The 22,875-nt window shown below is 37.3% G+C and overlaps 1 protein-coding gene across 2 annotated transcripts in view; it reads right to left on the bottom strand.

Annotated features, from left to right (window-relative positions):
- ntrk3b (neurotrophic tyrosine kinase, receptor, type 3b) overlaps positions 1 to 22,620 on the bottom strand; it is a 285,287-nt gene extending 262,667 nt beyond the window's left edge. For both annotated transcript variants that reach the window (XM_056461059.1, XM_056461060.1), the window contains exon 1: positions 22,106 to 22,620. In XM_056461059.1, the coding sequence (XP_056317034.1) occupies positions 22,106 to 22,353 (248 nt within the window). In that variant the 5' untranslated portion in view covers positions 22,354 to 22,620. The remainder of the gene's footprint in view (positions 1 to 22,105) is intronic.
- Positions 22,621 to 22,875: the final 255 nt, after the last annotated feature.

The following is a 22,875-nucleotide window of genomic DNA, read 5'->3' as shown; positions in this document are numbered from 1 at the left end:
ATGCTGTGGTCACACCAGATGCGGTACGTGCATCAAATCTGCTTCATTCGCGCGTCAAATTCACTTCACATCAGACGCAAATTCGCTACATGGGCAGGGCTTCTGTCTGCCTGGTGACGCTAACTTCATTGCTAAATGGCTAACATGGATTTTATTGAGAGAATAACTGTGTTTATGTGCTTTAGGAATACTGAATAGCTGCGTTGATTTGTTTGTTAGTCCACTAGATCCTTTCAGCGGTGTACCCAGCTCCGTGAGTTCATCAACTGCTCCAGAAACAACCTGGATGATGGAAGCTTTCAGCGGTGCTTTAGACTAAGCCAAGCCCAGTTGGATGAACTGTTGTCCGGTGACGGCGGGAGGATTTCCCCCTAGACACCAACAACAGGCACTACGTCATAATCACTCCCCAACAAGAGAAAGTTCTTGATTAATTAACGCGGCGCGAATGTCTGCTAAAGTTCAGATTTTCCAACTGGAGAGATTTGCACGATACGCATGTTAAGCGTGTCAATCGCGCAAAATGCTCAAATCGCGTCGCTTCATTCGCGCCGCCTCATTCACGCATATCGCACCGCAGAATGTCTATTCGCATTGCATTGACTTAACATGTAAATCACTCACGCTTGACGCTTCTTCCGCGTTTGTTGTGAACACACCATAAGAGGAACTACTTTCTTCCACCATTCACATCTGTAAACCGTTGCTACTTTACCAACTTCACTTTAGAGCTAGTATTTCTCTTTTGCAATGGGGAGATCACAATAATTAACCCTGAAAAAGCCAAAGCAAAGCAAAGACTACCAGATTACTATGGTATAAAATACAGCACTACGACATCTAAAAAGAGTGAGATTGACTTAGAATCTCACTTACCTGTTTAAGAATGATTTAATCAGCTGTAGTTTGAAGTTTTTCTCCTCTAAAGACTTATTATGCGGTTTCTGTGGCTATCTTATATCATTTACACTATAAAAATTTATATATACAGTTGGTCAGAATTATTAGCCCCCCTCTTAATTTTTTTAATTTCTTCTAAATTATGTTTAACAGAGCAAGGAAATTTTCACAGTATGTCTGATAATATTTTTTCTTCTGGAGAAAGTCTTATTTGTTTCATTTCAGCGAGAATTAAAGCAGTTTTTAATTTTTTTCAAAACCATTTTAAGGACAAAATTATTAGCCCCTTTATTGCCCCTTTATCTTTTTTCCGATAGTCTACGGAACAAACCATCATTATACAATAACTTGCCTAATTAACTTAACCTGCCTAGTTACCTAATTACCCTAGTTAAGCCTTTAAATGTCACTTTAAGCTGTATAGAAGTGCCTTGAAAAATATCTAGTAAAATATTATTTACTGTCATCATGGCAAAGATAAAATAAATCAGTTATTAGAAATGAGTTATTAAAACTATTATGTTTAGAAATGTGTTGAAAAAAATCTTCTCTCCGTTAAACAGAAATTTGAGAATTCTGGAATATATATTTACACACATTAACATAAGTAAATAGACTCAAAGAGGGGCTAAAAAATCTATTGAATTTCCAATGTTTTATGACTTGACAAAAAACGTTCAAGATCATTTTAATCCTATTTTGTAACTTTGCAGGGAGGAAAAATACTGACTGTGACCCTTGAATGGGAAATGAAAGGTCATACATATTTTGAATGGCATAAAGGTGAGTAAATGAAGATAGATTTTTAATATTCTTTATTCCACAATTGTTTTGAATTCCATTCCAAAAACGCCAGACTTTGACCAGCAATGAAGCAATTACACATTCTCAAAGGAGATTTCCTCCACATTAAGCAATTCCGATCCAAATCGCTGCCGGCATTTTATCGACGCTAATGCATGCAAGACTTTACCTTTCCTAAACTAGCCGTGTCTAGGCAGGCGTGCATTTAGGCCATGTATCAATATGCCTCAGATTAACTGTGCGCAATGCATCGCAGCTTCATGGTCCATGGCCAGAGCTGGCGGTCTAAATATAGCCACAACAAAACCCCTTCTGAGCTGTATCTACATTCCACACATCTCTACCCTCCATCCACTCCTGAGCTTCAGCCAAAATGAAAATGAGCATAATTAGGTCCCATGTGGCAGAGAGCATTAGGCGGAGCAGCAGTAGTGGCACGGACACCAATATCTTCCTGGTGTTGGGACGCCAATGTCACTTGCCATGCCAAAGGCTGCAGAGAGCACTTGTTTGGAAAAGCTGCATGAGATGACTTCCTTAACACAGAATAGCGGGCGGTTCTGATTCCCTGCACTTATCAGGGTAAAACAGAGCCAGATTTCACTCTCTGGCGGAGGAAACGTATCAAGAAAATAAAGCGATGGGCATCAGCTAGTTAAACTGAAGACATCTCACACTAAAAATGTAATTTTTGCATGCTGTTGAGAGTATCCTGCCATCCCAAAGATTTCAATGTTTTTGAAAGAGTCTTATACTTAGCATGGATAACTATAAAAACTATAAAACTGTTATATTGTGAAATGTTACATTGGTTTTTTACATACATTTTAAAGTGTAATTCAATCCCTAAAGGAACACTCCACTATTTGTAAATAGGCTCATTTTACAAGTCACATGAAGCTAAAAAGAATCTTTTTAGCCAATCACTGGGTCTGGCAGGGGCATTTTTAGCTTAGCTTAGCTTAGCATAGATCATTGAATACAGTGTTGCCAACTTTGACATTTTTCAAAAAAGCAACTAGCAACAAATCTAGCGACTTTTTTTGGGTGTTACTGGAGATTTTTATAGACTCTTATGTGTCCATACTGTACCAGTCCTACTCTTCTCAACGAGCTGCGGGTGATGCTGTCTGCCCTTCCCCCGCCTCAGAACGCTTACAGGCGGCCCAGTCCTTGTACAGCAGTCTCTCCCACCTGCAGCCGAGAGCAGAACACTCGTCTGCATACCGATGGCAAATGATTTAGCACCCTGAGTGTGAGGTATTTCGCTTGAACAGTCAAACCGATCTGCTTTTTCTTTGTCTTAAATTTAAGAATTTTATTTTATTATTTTATTATTTACAATCACAGATATTTAGTGACAGTTTTGGAACTTGTCTGAGTTTATGATGTCTGAGATATGCAAATTCACTACACATCTATACTGATATACTGTATTCAAACAGCAATAAATTTAGTTAAATTGACATGCATGGATAAAGCGTAGTGCTAATATAAATACCCCAGTATTAACCATGGGCTGTTAGACAAACAGAAGCGATTGGATGTGATGACGTCAATAATATGCAAATTGACGTATGATGTAATCTAGCAACATTTATCGACTTTTGGGGCAGAGCTTATCGCCTTTTCATTGAAAATAGTTAGCAACACTGATTGAATAATGCCCGATTCACATGGGGCTTCAGCGTCAATGCTTAATGGAGGGCATGTCTGAAGTTGGGGCTGATGCAATTATCATAGCAGTCAATAAAATTTGTCCGCAATCGGCTACTCTCTGAGCTGAGGTATTTGCATAAAGCGATCTGGTTGGCTGACACTTTCATTGGTCCTTGAAAAGTTGAGAAATTCCCAACTTATGCAGCGAGCAACGCTGCTGAAGCTGCACCAACGAATTCACGATTCAGTTTGGCAATGCTTGACATCACCTATTTAAAGTGAATGGGAAGCATTGACGCTTATGCCCTGTGTGAATGGGCCGTCAGATTAGACTATTAGCATCTCGATCACAAAAATATTAAAAAGAGTTTCGACAACATTTTGTTTTAAGACTGACATTTAAGGAAATTAGCTATTTTCTAGGTTGATATGGCTAGGAGCTATACTCGCATTCTAGCGTAATAATCAAGGAAGGAACTTTGCTGCTGTACCATGACTGCAGCAGGCGCAACAATATTGTCCTTATGACAAATAAAAATCAAAGTGGCAAATGTCTTTGATTATTACACTAGAATTCTAGTAGCAACTTTTTATTTTCTGTCAGTCTCATGATGTAACTATAGAAGAGTCAAGCTTTAAATAGTAAAATTATCTCTCTCTCTTTTTTTTTTTGCATTTTTGGAGCGAGATGCTAATGGTCTAATCCGATTCAATGATTTATGCTAAGCTAAGCTAAAAGTGCTCCTGCCAGACCTGAAGATTGCCTAAATGATTAAATAAATGGTGACTTATAAAATTGAAAAAGTGGAGTGTTCCTTTAAAGGTAAATATTATACTGTTTCGGTAATAACAATAACCTTTAAGGTATCATTATGGACCCTTTATAAAGCCTTAATATACCCTTTATACCTTTCCCAGTGACAGCTTGTCAACCTTTATTCTGAGAGTGTGATCTGAGTGTTTTCACTGACACCATGCATCACATTGCGCAGAAGTGGCATGCATGTAATTTACAGTAGGAAGGAAGCCACTTGTTAGATAAAATTGGTCAAATATTATGCAAATATCATATCAGAGTAGAGCGCTGATGTCATGAGACAGACACAAAGTACTGTTCACTCAGTCTATTGTACTGTTCTCTCTAAGTCTATCCTCTTACCATGTTTATGGTGCAGCTAAAGCCATTTCTTGCTGAGCACGCAATGAGAACAACAGGAAAACAAGAAAACAATTAGACAAATGAAGGAAATGCAAGCGCATCACTAAAACGCCAGACAATGAAAGCAATGTGCATGTGTAGCATTAAAACAGGAACGGCAAGAACGACTATTGTGAAAGAAAGACATTTTTTTTGGCTCTGACGGGTTGCAAACTGTGTGGCGTCCCAAAGGTGAGGAGAACAATGAAAAATGCATGATAGCGACAGTAAAGCATGGTTATGCTGGTGTTTTGTGCAGTGTTTTATGAGTTCTACAGGTGTCAGAGAGCTTTATTCAATAGATGGCATCCACAGATGTATTGTAAAACATTGAATGAGAAGATGTTACCATCACTTCATGCCCACCAGTAGGGCTGCGCGATATTGGAAAAATCTAGCATTGCGATATTTTGTTATTCTTCAGTAAATATTGCAATAAGAACCCAATTTTACCAGATGGATTTTGCAATCACTACCAGATTACCAGATAATTGTGTTTGCGATAAGGAAAACGCCCATACGCTAAGCATATGCACCCATTTCTTCTTTCTTTTTACTGAACTAGTCTGCAGTAAAGAAAACAGGAGACGCATTAGAAACAAACAGATAACTCAGGGTTATACAAAGAGTGGCCAATACAAAGTACATATGTGGGTCCCATCTCACAGTCAATACACTACAATCATTACTATGGTATAAATACAGCACTGCAGCATAAAAAAAGAGAGAGATTGACTTAGAATGTCACTCACCAATTTTATAATGTTTTGATCAGCTGTAGTTTGAAAATACGTTAATATTTTCTCCTCTTAGGGCTTATTATGCGGTCTCTGTCGCCATCTTGTGGATGGACAACATCAACCATCTTTGCTCTGGTCAATGACAAAAATTATAAATATTTAAAATAGGCACTATCTTTATAAATAAAGTGCATAGATGCAATCTAAACAACTACATTCTCACCTGAAAAAGCCTCAAAAGTACATTATGTTGTCCAACAGCTGCAATTTTTGTCAAACTGTAGTGAGTTTATTCATCTGCTGAATTCTGCTTGATACTGCAGAATATTGCACTGCTATCAGCCAATCGGATTAGTGAACCAGACAGAACTGATGTATATATTATATATTATATATATATATATATATATATATATTTATATATATATATATATATGCGCAGTATAAGGAACGGTGAGGAAGAAGTTGACAGGACAGAAAGTCATTGGGAAGCACAGACTGTGACACAGAAGACAGTGGCAGTGAGTACAGCAGAAAACAGACAGAAACAGAGAGGCAGAACCTGTTTCCACACTCTTTGAACAGACAGGTGAAGCTGTCTGCTGTGGTGCCCTCGCCAGGTAACAAGATTACACTCACTAACTCAAACTCCACTCAAAGAGCTAAAGTTAACAGCTAAATGACATTTAGCCATATTTTATTTAGCTTGTTTATTATTCATAAGAGAGAAATTAATATGTTAATTTAAAACTATGCTTAAATATAGTTTAAATTCTGTCCATGTAGAACAGTTCACATTTTAATAGCTAACTAAGATGTCTTTTGTACTGCTTTCAGCCAATTGTGATTTGTGCAGTGGTGGAAAGAGTACTGAAAAATCATACTCAAGTAAAAGTACCATTACTTGCCCAAAAATATAGTGCAAGTAGAGTAAAAGTTGTAAATATTACTCAAAGTACAGTATGAGTAAAAAGTAGCCATTTCAAAAGTGCTCAAAAGTAGTGAGTATTATGCTGTGAAAGTATGATTTGTATACATGCAATGATGTGTAAACATAACATTCAGCTTAGTCCCTTTATTCATCAGGGCTCACCACACCGGAATGAACTGCCAACAGCATATGTTTTACGCAGCGGATGCCCTTCCAGCTGCAACCCAGTACTGGGAAACACCCATACACACTCATTCACACACATACATTATGACCAATTCAGTTTATTCAATTCACCTATAGCGCATGTCTTTGAACTGTGGGGGAAACCGGAGCACCCGGAGGAAACCCACGCCAACACGGGGAGGACATACAAACGCCACACAAAAATGCCAACTGACCCAGATAGGACTTGAACCAGCGACCTTCTTGCTGTAAGGTGACAGTGCTAACCACTGAACCAACGTGTCACCCTGAAAACAAAATTATTAGCCCTAAATTCTTATTTTTTTGTATGTTTGTCGCACTTTAATGTTTCAGATCATCAAATACATTTAAATATTAGTCAAACATAACACAAGTGATCACATCATGCAGTTTTTAAATGTAGGTTTTTAATATTAAGGGAAAACAAGTACAAAACTCCATAACCCTGTTATGATAAAGGGTTTGCCCCCTAAACCTAATAGCTGGTTGGGCCACCCTTAGCAGCAACAACTGCAATCAAGTGTTTCGATAAATTTCAATGAGCCTGTAACAACCCTGTGGAGAAATTTTGGCCCACTCATCCTTGCAGAATTGTTGTAATTCACACATTGGAGGGTTTTCAAACATGAACCGCCTTTTTTAGGTTATGCCACAGCTTCTCAATTGGATTCAGGTCAGGACTTTGACTTGGCCAATCTAAAGTCTTTATTTTGTTTTTCTTCAGCCATTCAGAATTGAGCTCGCTGGTGTACTTTGGATCATGTAGTTATTGTTTAAGGCTATTTGGCAATTTCAGTCATTATTCAGTAGGCATCAGTCATCTCATCAGTGACATGCATCTAAACAGTTTCTCGTCATTACGTGTAAAGATTTTAGGCATCTTCTTGGACACTTTTAATGCTTCCAAGTTTGCTGCATTTATAAAGCGCCCATGTCACAGGGCTGATTATTCTACTTTAGCCAATCCCCATATACAAGAAAAATAATAAAGTAGTGTCTGCAGGTTGAAAGAAAGTAGTGGAGTAAAAGTACTGATACAGCTCTAAAATCGTACCCAAGGAAAAGTAAAAGTACTCATTTTTGTAAAGCAAACTTAATAAATTACAATTCCTAAAAAAAACTACTCAATTAGTTATTTGAGTGTTTGTAATTTGTTACTTTACACCACTGGATGTGTGTTTGTTCATTGTGTGATGATACTGCATGTATTTCTTAGTAACTTTGTCCTCTGCTGCCTTTCTTGAACAGGACTCCCTGCTAGAAGAGATAATGTATCTCAAGCAATATCGCAAGCACTCAAAAACATGGTAAATGTAGTCTGTAATTAATAACTGATGACAGGCTGTTGAATTATTTGAAGGTGGTGATGCTTTATTTCCAAGAATGCAGCAGACTGGAATCTATTATTCCACTTATACTATGATTCCCACATCTAAAGCCTCTGTTCAGATGTTGTATTTCAGTACATTTATCAGGTTTTTGTCCTCAAGCAGCTTCCGTGTGTAGTATTTTTCTCTTGCACATCTCATCCAAAGCCTTTGAAATGACTTATTCAGTGTGGTGATATGTAACTGTAATACGGCCCAAATCTGTCTGGAACTACTTTAACTGCATTATCTGAAATTAAAAACACTGATTAGAAAGTTTGTTGGCCAATTAGAATCAAGCATTCATCAGGCCTAGTCCAGATTACAAGCATAATATATAGGTTATAGATCAAACTTTTTAAAGCAGTCACTAAATAAGTATTACAGCATTAATAAAATAGTGCATGTATGATAACCCAGGCTCATTCTGAAAACGTACCCCTATATACATTTATGGAGAGTATCAAATATATCTCAGGAGGTGGGGTTTTTTTTGCAGTTTTTGTTTTGGCGAATCCACTCGAGGTCGCTGTGTGCGTTTTTTGTCTCTGGACCTGTGTTCGCGTGGGTTTCCCTTACAGTCGAAAGACATGCGGTATAGGTGAACTGAACAAACTAAATTGGCCATAGTGTATGAGTGTGTGTGTGAGAATGAGTGTATATGGGTGTTTCCCAGTACTGGGTTGTGGGTAGAAGGGCATCCGCTGAGTAAAACATATGGCTCATTCCGCTGTGGCGACCCCTGATAAATCAGGGACTAAGCCGAAGGAAAATGAATGAATAATACAATAAATCAGTAAATCAGTGCTTCAAAGCAAGGTCCTGCTATATGCTTTAGCACCAAGATACAAACCCAATCAAATTTTTATAGAAATAAAATGAAAGTGAAATATTCACAGTTTCAGTATTAAACAGTTTTTTTTGTTAATGACATACATTAATCCATGACAATCCTCCATTAAATCAAGTAATTTGACCACAATGAGGCAGGACAGGCAAAAAATTGGCAGCACTGAACATGTTCCCAGATTGAGTTGAAGATGAGAGAACTCAGAAACTCGTTGCGAGAAGGGAGATGTTCACTGAGATGTCAAGATTGCTTAAAACGCCATAATATTTTAGAAAAAGTAGTTAACAAGTTGCAAAACCAATGATTGATCTCATCCACGCACGACCCACCCATGCTTAAAAATCATGCAACCTATTTTGTGATTACCTGACCCGCGGATTAATGGCAGCACCTGCAGATATAACCAAGATCCACGCATAACAGGGTTTTATGCGTCGCCCAATATGCAATGTCAAGAGAGTAACTCCACAAGTTCACTTAAACTGCGCACACTTGATTATGTAATGTATAAAGTCGTGGACGTCTGTCTTACAGTGCAAAGCATGACTTAACTTTTAAATGCTTAATCAGTCATTGATAAGTTCTATCGATTAAAGGCTTATGGACAATTAATCAATGATTGAGTAATCGATAACATTCCTAATTAGTTCTGCCTAATCGTAACTTAAAAGAACTATCTTTAAGAGGTGTACTCCTCCATGCCAGACACTACTAATTCAAAATGGCCACTCAACAGAATAAATAATTTCAACCAGTCACTTTTTGTTTAAAACAAATGATTTTAAGCTATTCATTTGAAATCAGCTTTGGCTCCATTTGTTTGTTGGCGGATCCAAAATAGAAACTAGCATTTATTGTAGTGAAGTGGCAGCACGGTGAAACAATGCAGGCCAATCTATAATAATAAACAGTAATTTTGCATTACATCATTTTGCATGCCAAACATAAAACATAAACACATCATGCTGTCAAAGTCTCTGCCATCCATTCTACACTGCAAAACACCAGCAGCAGGGCACTCGGCTCAGGTATGTCTATCAACAAGCCTTCTAGTAGTATATCATGTAGAGCTTTCTTTTGTGCACTCAATGTGTCTTGTCTTGAGTTGAGCAATACACGGCGAAAATCCCCTGATGAGTTTTCTAGCAGCCCATTGTCGTACGAGAAGCTTTTAAATAAAATACTGGATCACTGTTCTCTTTTGTACTGGCGAGAAGCCCAAAGTGCCATACAGCATGCAAATCTGGGAAACTTTCGACTGTGAAAATGAAGTGTGTTTAAAGCACGTCCCATCTGGGGTCCTGGTACATACATGCTGTTGATGGTAATTTGCAAACCCACCGGCTGGGACAGCAGTTGTAGAGTGTTTTGTGTGCGTGAACAAGTGTACACTGACTTCCTCAAGTTCCGCGCACTTACAAGTGTTAACTAAGCACGTTCTGAATAAAAAAAAAGTAGGATTGGATGTTCACTGTGAGAAATCACGCAGGCCAACTGTGAAATAGTAGTTCGGAAGTGTTGCATTGGCATTGTGGTCCCTGTGGGACACATAAAAAGCCGTTTTGATCCCCTTTTTTCATTGTACCTGATACCTTTGAGTTTGATCGAGTGAAAACACATGCAAAGTGACTGTAATCAACAGCTAAATGACTAATTTCAAAGGTTTTCCTACAAAAATGGGTGCTTTTAACATGTGTAATGACCCTACTGTCGAGTGTGAAATAACAATCAAAACATTGTGCCGAGCTTAACTAACCATACAGCCGACCAGGGAAGTACTATAATTGGTTGCAAATCAAAATAAAAGATAAAACACTTTAAAATCCACCGTTAAAATACAGGCCAAACTGTCAGATTCCATAAAGAGCCTGAAAATGGCTGTGTAAATCTCGTGTGCTGCCTACATAGATAGCATTTTCAGACTCCGCAGGCAGGCTAGTGACACAACAGTTGCTCCATCATGTAGACTGATCATTATAATGCCTCCTAAGATGCTGTATTTTTAACTTTTAGGGGCAGGCCTCTTCTGTCGATGTCATTTCTGCTCCAATTTATTTAAAAAAAAAAACTTTTGTTTAAGAAAGTATAAATATTTTTTTGTACATTGTGTATGTTGGACAGACGGAAAGACAAACAGATGGGTGGATGGGTAGATGGATGGATGGACAGATTGATAGACTGACAGATACTGTAGATAGATGGACTACTGGATGGATGGTTAGATGGATGGATGGATGGATGGATGGATGGATGTACAGATGGATGTATGGATAGATGGACAGATAGACAGATGGATAAACAGATGAATATACATACTGATGGATGGATGGATGGATGGATGGATGGATGGATGGATGGATGGATGGATGGATGGAAGGGTGGATGGACGGATGGATGAGCAGATAGATAGACAGATAGATAGATGGAATACCGGAGGGATGAATGGATGGATGGATGGATAGACAGATAGATGGACAGATGGATGGATGGATGGATGGATATACATGGATGGAGAGATGGATATACATACGGGTGGATGGATGGATGGATGGATGTACAGATAGATGGACAGATAAATGGATGGATGGAAGGAGGGACAGATGGATGAGCAGGTAGATAGACAGATAGATAGATGAAATGATGGATGGATGGATGAATGGATAGATGGTCAGAAAGATGGATGGATGGATGGATGGATGGATGGATGGATGGATGGATGGATGGATGGATGGATGGATGGATGGATGGATGGATGAATGGATGGATGGATGGAAGCATGGACAGATGGATGAGCAGATAGACAGATGCAATACCGGATTGATGGATGGATGGATGGAATACCGGATGGATGGATGGATAGATGGATGGATGGATGGATGGATGGATGGATGGATGGATGGATGGACGGATGGATGGATGGAAGGATGAACGGATGGATGAGCAGATAGATAGATAGATAGATAGATAGATAGATAGATAGATAGATAGATAGATAGATAGATAGATAGATAGATAGATAGATAGATAGATAGATAGATAGATAGATGAAATGATGGATGGATGGATGGGTGGATGGGTGGATGGATGGATGGATGGATGGATGGATGGATGGATGGATGGATGGACGGATGGACGGATGGAGGGATGGATGGATGGATGAGCAAATAGACAGCTAGATAGATGGAATATGGGATAGATGGATGGACAGATGGATTGATGCATGGATAGACAGATGGATATACATAGAGATGGATGGATGGATGGACGGACAGGTGAATACATGGATAGACAGATGGATAGACTAATGGCTATATGTAACGGAGGCCAGCTAGTAAGTGCTGTGCAGGTAAACCTCACTCCTCTGGCCTCTATAGGTGCTCTAGCGACAGACGCTAGAGGCCATGGTCTTTAGCCTCCTTGGTAGAGCAACCGACTCCCATGCTGAAGATCGCCAGTTCGATACAAAGCTCGGAGCAGGTTGGGTGGTGTAGGACTGGCGGGGTTACATATACATACATAAGAATGAATGGATAGATGGATGAATGAATATGCATTCATACAGATGGATGGATGGGTAGACAGATGGATAGACAGATACTGTAGATAGATGGAATACCAGATGGATGGATGATGGATGAACGGACGGACGGACGGATGGATGGACGGATTGATGAGCAGAAAGACCGATAGATATATGGAATACCAGATGGATGGATGGATGGATAGATAGACAGATTAATATACATACAGGTGGACTGATAAATGAATGGATGGATATACTGTACAGATGGATGGATGGATGGATGGATGGAAGGAGGGACAGATAGATGAGCAGATAGATAGACAGATAGATAGATGGAATACCGGATGGATGGATGGATGGATGGATGGATGGAAAAATGGATAGACAGATATATAGATAGGTAGACACATGGATACACATACAGACAAATGGATGAATGCACATGGATGAGTAGATAGATAGATAGATAGATATTATTCTTATATGATTATGCAACAGAGTACTACATCAAATATGAGTCTCCTGTGCAATTTGTGCTACCTGTATGAACTGCTGCTTTGTTTTATTTTAACTATTTACAATATTTCAAATTATTTACTCACCAAATTTAATCATAGCGAGGATGTCATTGCCAAGTTGCCACTGAACAGTTCTGAGCCAGAGTCAGTATGCATGAAGTCACACGGCTGAACTAAGTAATCACAATGTCTGAGATAGATTACAATAACAGAGACATTTTATATAAAGCCGAATACGATGATGACAGCGGCAGTGACAGTCTTTTCATGTAATATATGTCAAATCAGACTCTCCGACACCTCCATACATCTATTTTTCACATATTCCCTTAGCCCTTGGAGAATCTCACACATGACAAGAACCGTACACACTTTTAATAGGACAGGACATTTTCCATTTACAATCTTTCTGCCATATTTCAATTTCCATCTCCATATCTACTCATATTCCTGGGGAAAAAAATAAGAGGGGGATGTCTGACAGATTTCATTTCATGATATTATGTGAACCTTTACATTTCTGCAGCTGGGGTCTATTCAAGTGTGCTATGCAGCAGGTAGATTATTATGTTTTGTGGAGTGTTTTGTCTTAAAACACAATCGTTACAAGCATTATATGCACAAATATAGGCTTCCAAAGAGAGGAAATCGTAATTAAATTTGGATCTAAAAATAGTCGTGTTGGTAAGGAATTTGTGGCATGTAGGATTTTTATGTGACCTAGAAAAAAAAAGGAGGATCAAAGGAATTTTGTTCACGGATTGAAAGTGTTCAATATTTCATGGTGGAATAATGTGGATTCTTGTGGTGGCAGACGAAATCTGCACGGCGGTGTTGAAAAGAGTGGCGTTGTGGCGTCGCGCTGTTTTCACACCACTGCTGCTGCCATTCAACTATATGTAGCTTTGTTTTTTACCGCCTTGAGGAACAGACACTATGGGTAAAAAAAAAAAAAGTGAGATCTGTGCCTCCGCTTTAACTTCCTACAGCTACCAGATGATTATTTCATGATGTGATCTTTTTAATGAGACATTTAACTCTGATTTAATTTGGGATTTGAACTTATCTTGCACTTAGTAAACTGAAAACTTTGATAGAAATTAGTCTTAAAAACTGTAGAGTTTAGATTTCCATTAGAAGAACTGACAATTTGGCGGCACAGTGGCTCAATGGTTAGCACTGTTGCCTCACAGCAAGAAAGTTGCTTGGTTTGAGTCCCGCATTGCTAGTAGGCATCTCTGTGTGGAGTTTGCATGCTCTCCCCGTGTTCACGTGGGTTTTCTCCGGGTGCTCCGGTTTCCCCCACAGTCCAAAGACATGCACTATAGGTGAATTGGGTAAGCTAAATTGGCCATAGTGTATGTGTGTGTGTGAATGGGTGTTTCCCAGTGCTGGGTTGCAGTTGGAAGGCATCCGCTGTGCAAAACATATGCCAGAAATGTTGGCGGTTCATTCCACTGCACTGTAAAAAATAAAAAGTTGATTTAACTTAACATTTTGAAGCAACCGGCTGCAAAGAAATGTTGAGTTTATTAAGCTTCAGTGGTTGAAGTTGTGCCAAATCATCTTTTTAAGTTGACTGAAAAGGCTGGTTTAAGTCAAGTATAATTTACAGAATAATTTAGCTCAACTTCAACCACTGAAGCTTAATAAACTAAAAATTTCTTTTCTAACAATTTTAAACTGAGTTAACAATTTGTTAGTTGGATATATTTTACAGTGTGTGGCAATAGCCCCTTCTACATAGTGATACCAGTAAATATCCGGAAAATTACCGGAACGACTTTACCGATAGATAAAGTTCACACAGGCGAGAACCTTCCGGAATTTTTCAGGAAAAGACCGTTTACACATATATTCACTAATACCAGTAAATTCTGACATCATTAACCAGAAATGACATCTAAAAGGCTGCGCTTGTATTTGTAAACACAGAAGGGGTCAGGCTTTTATTGATGGTTGATAGTACATGATGGGACCTGTTTCAGAAAGGAGGTTAAGTCAAAACTTAAGTATTTTAGAGTATTTTAACACTGAAATGAGAGAAACTCTGGGTTTTCCATTTCAAAATGGCAGGTTTGTTAAACTCGAGAAAGCTGAGTAAGTCAAGCCTGTTTCTGAATGAGAGGTTACTTTAGACTTCAGAGTAAGTCACTGTGGTAACTTACTCTGTGAACCTAACCTGGTCAGGAGCAGGTTTTATTCTCTAAACTCAGAGTTTCTGTTGGTCTCCTCCCCTTTTTTAAAGCCGAAGCAGTATTTCTCGCTTTAGCCTTACATTTCCACCCACCTATTTTGCTCATTTTGGAGATGCGCATAAAAACGATTGATGGAAACGTCATGATGCACATAACTTTTAAAAATACACATAAAAAACGCGCATAACTGAGTAGGATAAACTTTCATTCGATAGAAAAAATGCACCTAAACTACGAGATTTATTCGGTTCTAGATAAACCAGGTAAACTAGATGAATTCAGTTCAAAGTACGAGAAGTAAGGAGTGCTATCCTGCTAAAGAATTTCCCCTCTCCTGTGGTTTGTAATGTTATAGGCAGCACAAATGTCTTGATACCTCAGACTCTTTATGTTGCCATCCACTCTGCAGATCTCCTGCATGCCCCCATAATGAATGTAACTCCAAACCATGATTTTTTCTTCACCAAACTTGACAGATTTATGTGAGGATCTTGGGTCTATGCGGGTTCCAATAGGTCTTCTGCAGTATTTGTGATGATTGGGATGCAGTTCAACAGATGATTCATGGTAAAAATCCACCTTCTGCCACTTTTCCAAATGATCAACTAGAAGTCAAGTTATTATTTGCTGGGTTATTATTTGCTCTTACAACTGGGATCACCGACAAGACTTTAGTCAGGTAGTGTGTTTGGGCTGAATTTCAACAAACAAATTAAATTGAACATTACTAAATTTAAATTTTCAGTTTTTTTGTTTGTTTGTTTTTATTCAGCCCATAAATTGTTTACAACCAGTTACCTTAAAAAAGAATTAGTAAATCCAATGAATCATTGTTTTCAGTGCTACGCATTATTTTGACTCACCTCCACACATTAACCTTTAAAAACCTGAGAACAAAAATTACAACCTTAATTAAACTTGATTCATTCAGTTTAATTCAATTGAAAGTATATTGCTATTTTCAGAACTTGCTGTAAAACAGGTAAAATTACTGTATTTGCTTCAAGAATCTGAGGCTTACATAAATTTAAACTGAGCTTAAGATCTGAATCGACTTTCTATATATCCATATCATAACATAATAACGCATTATGGCGCATTACACTCTGCAGCTCCTACGGATGAACTTTATCTACCAGAAGACTCTCTATAGTGCTGGTTTTGACCTAGAAACCTTACCATTAGCACACCGACAGGACTTGACATGGGCACATTTCCAATTAAAGTACAGCACCATGGTAAGTCAGCCCTTTATTACATTACATTGTGGGATACATTTGCTGATTATATAGTAAAAAGGGATGATTTTAAATAGAACTATAAGCTCTATTCAAAAACCAAACCCTCAGTGTTTCTATAGAGCAACGAGGGATTCAACACGTTTTTTTCTAAACTACTGAGTGAGGACCAGGCTAGGAAAGCAGAAATGAGCTCAAATGTTATAATCAGGTGCAATAATCAGGACAAATTATGGCAGTGGATTTTATTCATCCTCTTTCATTCGTTTGATATGAATAGATGGACTATTTCATGCCAATGTGTCTGTATTATCGCTTTTTTTTTTTTAAATAAAGATCCCTGATCATTTTAGTGAGCAAGTAAAAATGTGCACAGGCTTGTATCATTTGTACAGGATGTAATATTTTACTGTAATGTTAAAAGGAAAAGGAGTATGAGTTTTATTTTAGATTAAGCAAAATGAAGCATGTTTTACGACCATTCGGATTGGTGTATGTTCATGGGAATTAGGCACATTTCTCTAAAAATTCTCATTACTATAATGTGTCCGGATTTTTAGTTTTGAGGGGGTTTTTTTAATAATCATGATTATTCACAAATGTGATTCTTATGCAAGTTTTTATCACTGTAAAGGCTCGTTCACACCAGGAAGCTTTTTATTTATTATCAGCATTTTTCAAGACGTTTTTCCAGATTCAAACCCAAGCGATTTTGGCGTCGAGCAGAAGAGTATACAAAATCACTCCTTCATATTAAATGGCGCTACACAACTTTAAGCTTCTGACACCCATTTGTAACACAGAAGAACAAGACAGAAAGTTGACACGCTTGGCTTTTTGTTAAAGTTACTGGCGATTTGAACAAGCATGGATAGTTCAAGTAGCAGCTCCAAGCGATGAGGAAATAATTATTGTTCACCAGTGTAATTAGCAGCTCCACGTTCATATCACCTTTGGGCATCTTCTTCAATGTGCGCTCGCATTGACAGTTTTGTGCTTGAGCGCCTCCTAGTGCTGTTTACTGTACCTTCAACACCTTCAACACGTGAACAAAACTGCCAATCTGATTGGTGGAGAAGGTTTTAACGTGGTGCATCAAAACAAAAAAAAACGACAATGAGGCGTTTCTTAAAATATGACGCTTTTGCGCCTGCCGTTTTGCGCGTTGGTGTGCACGATCACATTGGCGCCCTTTATTTAGTCACGAGGTGTTAAATGTCGCCGGGAAAACGCAAGCAAAAAGCATCCCGATGATAAAAATGTGTATTTTAGCTCTTTTACTGTTATTTCTGAAGTGTGTTTTAATAAATTACTTAAGCATTTTTTTTAAATATTGTAAAAAACATTTACTGTATTGTGTATAAACACACACACACACACACACACACACACACACACACATATACTGTATATATATATATATATATATATATTAGGGTAGTAGGGGTTGCACTGACTAGTCGACTAATTGGCTAGTAGAATTTAATGCTCTGCTGTGATAGGGTAGAAAACTACAACACTTACAATTAGTATAATAATTATTAGTTACCATTATTAAGTTTCAAATTGGGATAATTTTGACACTTTTTTTTAGGTCAGAGCTGGAATTCAAGTACAGTTGAATTCAGAATTATTAGCCCCCCTGAATTATTAGTGCACCTGTTTATTTTTTTCTCAAATTTCTGTTTAATGAAGAGAAGATTTTTTCAACACATTTTAAACATAATAGCTTTAATAACTCATTTCTAATAACTGATTTATTTTATCTTTTCCATGATGATAGTAAATAATATTTTACTAGATATTTTTCAAGACACTTAAGTTAATTAGGTTAACTAGGCAGGTTAGGGTAATTAGACAAGTTATCGTATAACGATGGTTTGTTCTGTTGACTATCAAAAAAATATAGCTTAAAGAGGCTAATAATTTTGACCTTAAAATGGTTTTAAATAAATTAAAAACTGCTTTTATTCTAGCCCAAATAAAACTTAAAAAAAAAAAAAAAGACTTTCTCCAGAAGAAAGAATATTATCAGACATACTGTGAAAGATTCCTTGCTCTCTTAAACATCATTTGGGAAATATTTAAAAAAGAAAAAAATTCATAGGGGGGCTAATAATTCTGACTTCAACCGTATATGTTGCAATGTCAGTTCGATGTACAGCATGCATCGCATTATCAAAATATTATTGTTCATGTCTTGGAAGGAAAACAGAGTGAACTTGACACCGCTGGTGATCTGGTCCGATAAACTCACTGCACAGACAGTATGATCGTCCTTCTCGGAACTGCAGATGGCCATAGCGTGACCACAGAATAAACTCACAAGTCTTCCTTCCGAAAGTGGGAGACGCATCTCTATAGCAACGTCTCGCGACACAACCTCTCCAACCTCAGTCAAATTTATTTTAATATATTTATCTGTTTAAAAAAACTGTTTGGTGTCAAATGCACCAAAATATATTACCAATATTCACTGAGAAATGGATAAAAATATTCATTCTCAAAATGGGATGTGCTCATAGATGCTGAACTGTGTATATGGTTTTAAAAATCATATATATTATATGAAACAAAGATTTTTTAATACATTTTGAAAACAAATTCACAATAAATGACTCTTAAAATCCACAAAGAATTCAGTGTAATTCATTATTTGCAAATTTTACTACCAATTTCTTAAACTTAAATCAACACCATTTTCCCCCCGTGTCAATAAACTGTCGTGAAACACTGCAGAAATCCACCATGCGGTTTCTGCGTTCTCTATCTGCACTCCAGTATATCTAACACAACTATCATTTGTTTCCATGATTCATCATCAGCTAATTAAAATACAATCACCTTAGAAACAAACTTCAAAAGCGGCAACAGCTCAACCCGAGCTTCGTTTCCAGATCTCAAGCACTTCCTTTTTGAAGCTCCTTTGCTCCCACAGGTTATCAATGCGTCTTTTGATTGTTGCCTCAGAAGGTGCTTCATTTATATTCCTCAGTAAAAGTGGGGCCCCCGCAGATGGCGCCGGATAGCCCGCTTACACTGATCTACAGTCAGTTCCCCCAACAAAATCCCATTGCAGCAGAGACTAAATCTGAGCATGCATTTCCATGAAACCAACACTCAATGGATATCAAGGTGAGTCCATTCTAGTGTCATTTTTTTTCACATTAAGGGGCGAAACAAACCCTGTCGTTCTTCTTAATTCTCAAATGCCCTGACCTACTTTACTCAAAAACGGCCTCATGCAAACTTAATGATGAGCTTTTAAATCATAGGATACGTTTCAAATGACATCACAAGAACGTCGCATAAAATATTTGTGAAATAAAGCCGATTCCTATGCTCAGCTTTGAAATATATAAATTAGTAACTTAAAGGGATAGTACACCCAAAACTGAAAAGTCTGTTATTCTTTGCTAGTTTGTTTTTTTCTGTTGAACACAAAAGAAGTTATTTTGAAAAATGTTGGAAACCTGTAACCATCACTCAAAAAATTATTTGTGCTGCTTCTTTAAACTACTTATTTAAAATGAGCTGATCAACACAATTCTTGAGTTTTGGGTGGAAAACTTGATTGCTTTAAGTTCAATCCAATTAAAATTGTAAAAACAATTAAGTTTACTTAATCAATTCGTGTTGGGACAACATAAAGGAATTGTGTGGAATCCTGCATTTTTTACAGTGATTGATTTGCCTAATATTTATTTTTCCTATGGAAGTCAATGATTACAGCTTTCTAACATTTTTCAAGATATCTTCTGTGATCAACAGAATAAAGAAACTCATAAAGGTATTGAACCACTTGAGCCTGCACTGAAATTACAATTTTTTCATGTTAAGTGGTTGTAAACAATTAATTTTGGGCTGAATTTAAACAAATAAATTTAATTTAGTAATGTTCAACTTAATTTGTTTGTTTAAATTCAGCCCGAATAAATTGTTTACAACCACTTAACGTGAAAAAAATTGTAAATCCAGGGAATCATCTTTGAATCATTTTTTTCAGTGTGCGTACGTGTTAATTCTTGGGTGAACTATCGATTTAACTTTAAGAGAAGAACGTTTGCTTTAATTGCAATAGTTGCACTTGCAATAGGTTGATGAATCTGTCTAATCTTAGACAAGATCAAATGAAAAAAAAAAAAAAAAACATATTTTCCGAAGCTTTAAAACAGAATTTCTGACACTTTGCCTGCACTAAAAAAAGATGAATGCAATATTGTTGCAAACAATTTATATGTCTTTTTTAATTTAAACAAATTAAATTTAGTAATGTTCAACTTAATTTGTTTGTTTAAATTCAGCCAAATTAACTGTTTTACAACCCACTTAATGTAAAAAAAATTGAAAATCCAAGAAATCATCTTTAAATAATTTTTTCAGTGAGCGCAAATGTTAATTCTTGGGTGAACTATTTGAGATAAGAACGTTTGCTTTAATTGCAATAGTTGGATAAGCAATAGGTTGATGAATCTGTTTAATCTTAAACAGGATCAAATGAAAACAAACCAAGAAACATATTTTCCGAAGCTTTTAAAACAGAATTTCTGACACTTTGCCTGCACTAAAAAAAAGATGAATGCAAAATTGTTGCGAATAATTTATGTGTTGAATTTAAACAACTTAAATTAAATTTAATAATGTTCAACTTCATTTGTTTGTTTAAATTCAGCCAAAATAAATTGTTCACAACCACTTAAAAAAAACTGTAAATCCAAGGAATCATCTTTGATTAATTTTTTCAGTGTGAAAGAAACTCAACTTTGAAGGATCCCCTCAATTTTATTTTTTATGTTAAGTGGTTGTAAACAACAAATTAAATTTAGTAATGTTTAACTTCATTTGTTTGTTTAAATTAAGGCCAAACGATTGTTTACAACCACTTAGCTTTAAAAAAAATTGTAAATCCAAGGAATCATCTTTGAATAATTTTTTCAGTGTCCGTAAATGTTAATTCTTAGGTGATTTAACTTTGAGAAAAAGATAGTTTGCTTTAATTGCAATAGTTGGATTAGCAATAAATTGATGAATCTGTTTAATCTTAGACAAAATCAAATGAAAACAAACCAAAAAACATATTTTCCGAAGCTTTAAAACTGAATTTCTGACACTTTGCCTGAAAGAAACTCAACTTTGAAGGATCCCCTCCATTTTTATGAGCCAACAACTAAATAAATTATGTTCACAAAAAACTTAAATCAGTCAACCATGCCATGAACAAACAGACAGACAGACAGACAGACAGCAAGATAGATCATGAAAAACAGACAGACAGAAGTCTCTCTCATGTTTTATATGAACATATATATGTCTAACAGATCTAGACTGTAAATATAGGAGCTGTCCAGAGTGCTGAATGAAAGAAATCCCTGTAACCTGTTGGTGCACAGCTGTTCACTTCAAACCGCTCATTACCAGTGTTAAATGATCACCGCAACCACCTCTATAATAGAAATGTCACAACAATGACCTGAATATTAATGCGATTCCACAAAACGATCAATTTCAAACCGGACAATGCAGCTCATGATCACAGTGAAATCAAAACGAGCATTTCCAACGGAGGATTCATTCAGTCCTAATGTGAAAAAACCGACTTGGCTGCATTGAGCAAAATCGATGCGAAAGCAAACAGGTTCTTGCACGCTACGATCATTAATGAATGCAGAGGCACGACATTAAAGCGGCACCAGCAAAACAGCAATTGAGATCATCGATATCAATGTTTGGCGATACTAAAACGCGTTTAAATCCTCTGAGGAGGAAAAGAATAAGCTATTTGACATCTCTATTAATTAAATCTGAAATGCAGTTTTAAATTAAACACAATATACAAGAATAAAAGTTGATACGATAACGCATGTTTAACGAAAACCTCAAGTTTGAGTGTGCAAGGAAGTCGGCAAAATTCATATTTATTTATATATATATCTAAATTTTTGCGCAGTAGGGACGCACAGAAGCTCACTTACATGGACGTGATGTTCCTGAAGAGCTCTTCAATGTCATTATTGTTACTGCCATTGCCCGCCGACTCTTGCAGAGCAAGTAAAGGGAAGAAATTTCCAACGTCGGACTTATTGCAATAGATCTCAGTGGGCGAGCAGCTGCATGTTGGTGGACAATCGAGCATGGAGCTCCAATAACCCTGGAAGATGCTTGAAAGAAAGAAAAGCCTCCAGGTGAACACTGGAACCGCCGAACACAACCATACATCCATGACTTTTGGCTCGACGTCTGATGAAGATGGTGAAGATGAAGATCGCCGATGAAGATGCAAGTGCTGAACGTCCGAATTTCGCGTTGGCTACATAAGAGTGCGCGCGCCTGGGAACATGATACGGGATCGCGCTCCAAAATCTAATTGCCTTATCAAAAGAACAAGTGCAAATGCCAGAACTCGCCTCGACTTTCCGTTCCACAGTCCATCATAGAGATGCTCTCAGTGTCCAAGCTGGAGGAAAGTACTGCTGAAAGCGCTGGTGCTCCGGATGACGAGTATAAAGTCCCACCTACTGGACAGAATTAAGACTGACACCTGCAAGAGGAGGAGGAGGAAGCGGATTCCCGACCAACAAAGGCTTTTATGTAAGACCGTTGCGCAAAAAAAGAGAGAGGATAGGCTACTATTATAAAGCTTAGTTTATTAAGGTCGCGTTAGGTTTGTTATTTCTGTAGTTTTATTTTACTTTATTTTAAGGCGCCGCGTGTAAAAAAAATTATTCAATTCAATTTAAGTTGA

The sequence above is a fragment of the Danio aesculapii genome, chromosome 7, assembly GCF_903798145.1.
Source record: "Danio aesculapii chromosome 7, fDanAes4.1, whole genome shotgun sequence".
In the NCBI taxonomy this organism is placed as follows: domain Eukaryota; kingdom Metazoa; phylum Chordata; class Actinopteri; order Cypriniformes; family Danionidae; genus Danio; species Danio aesculapii.
Note: the sequence above shows the minus strand (reverse complement) of the source record. Positions and strands in the feature narration are given on the sequence as shown.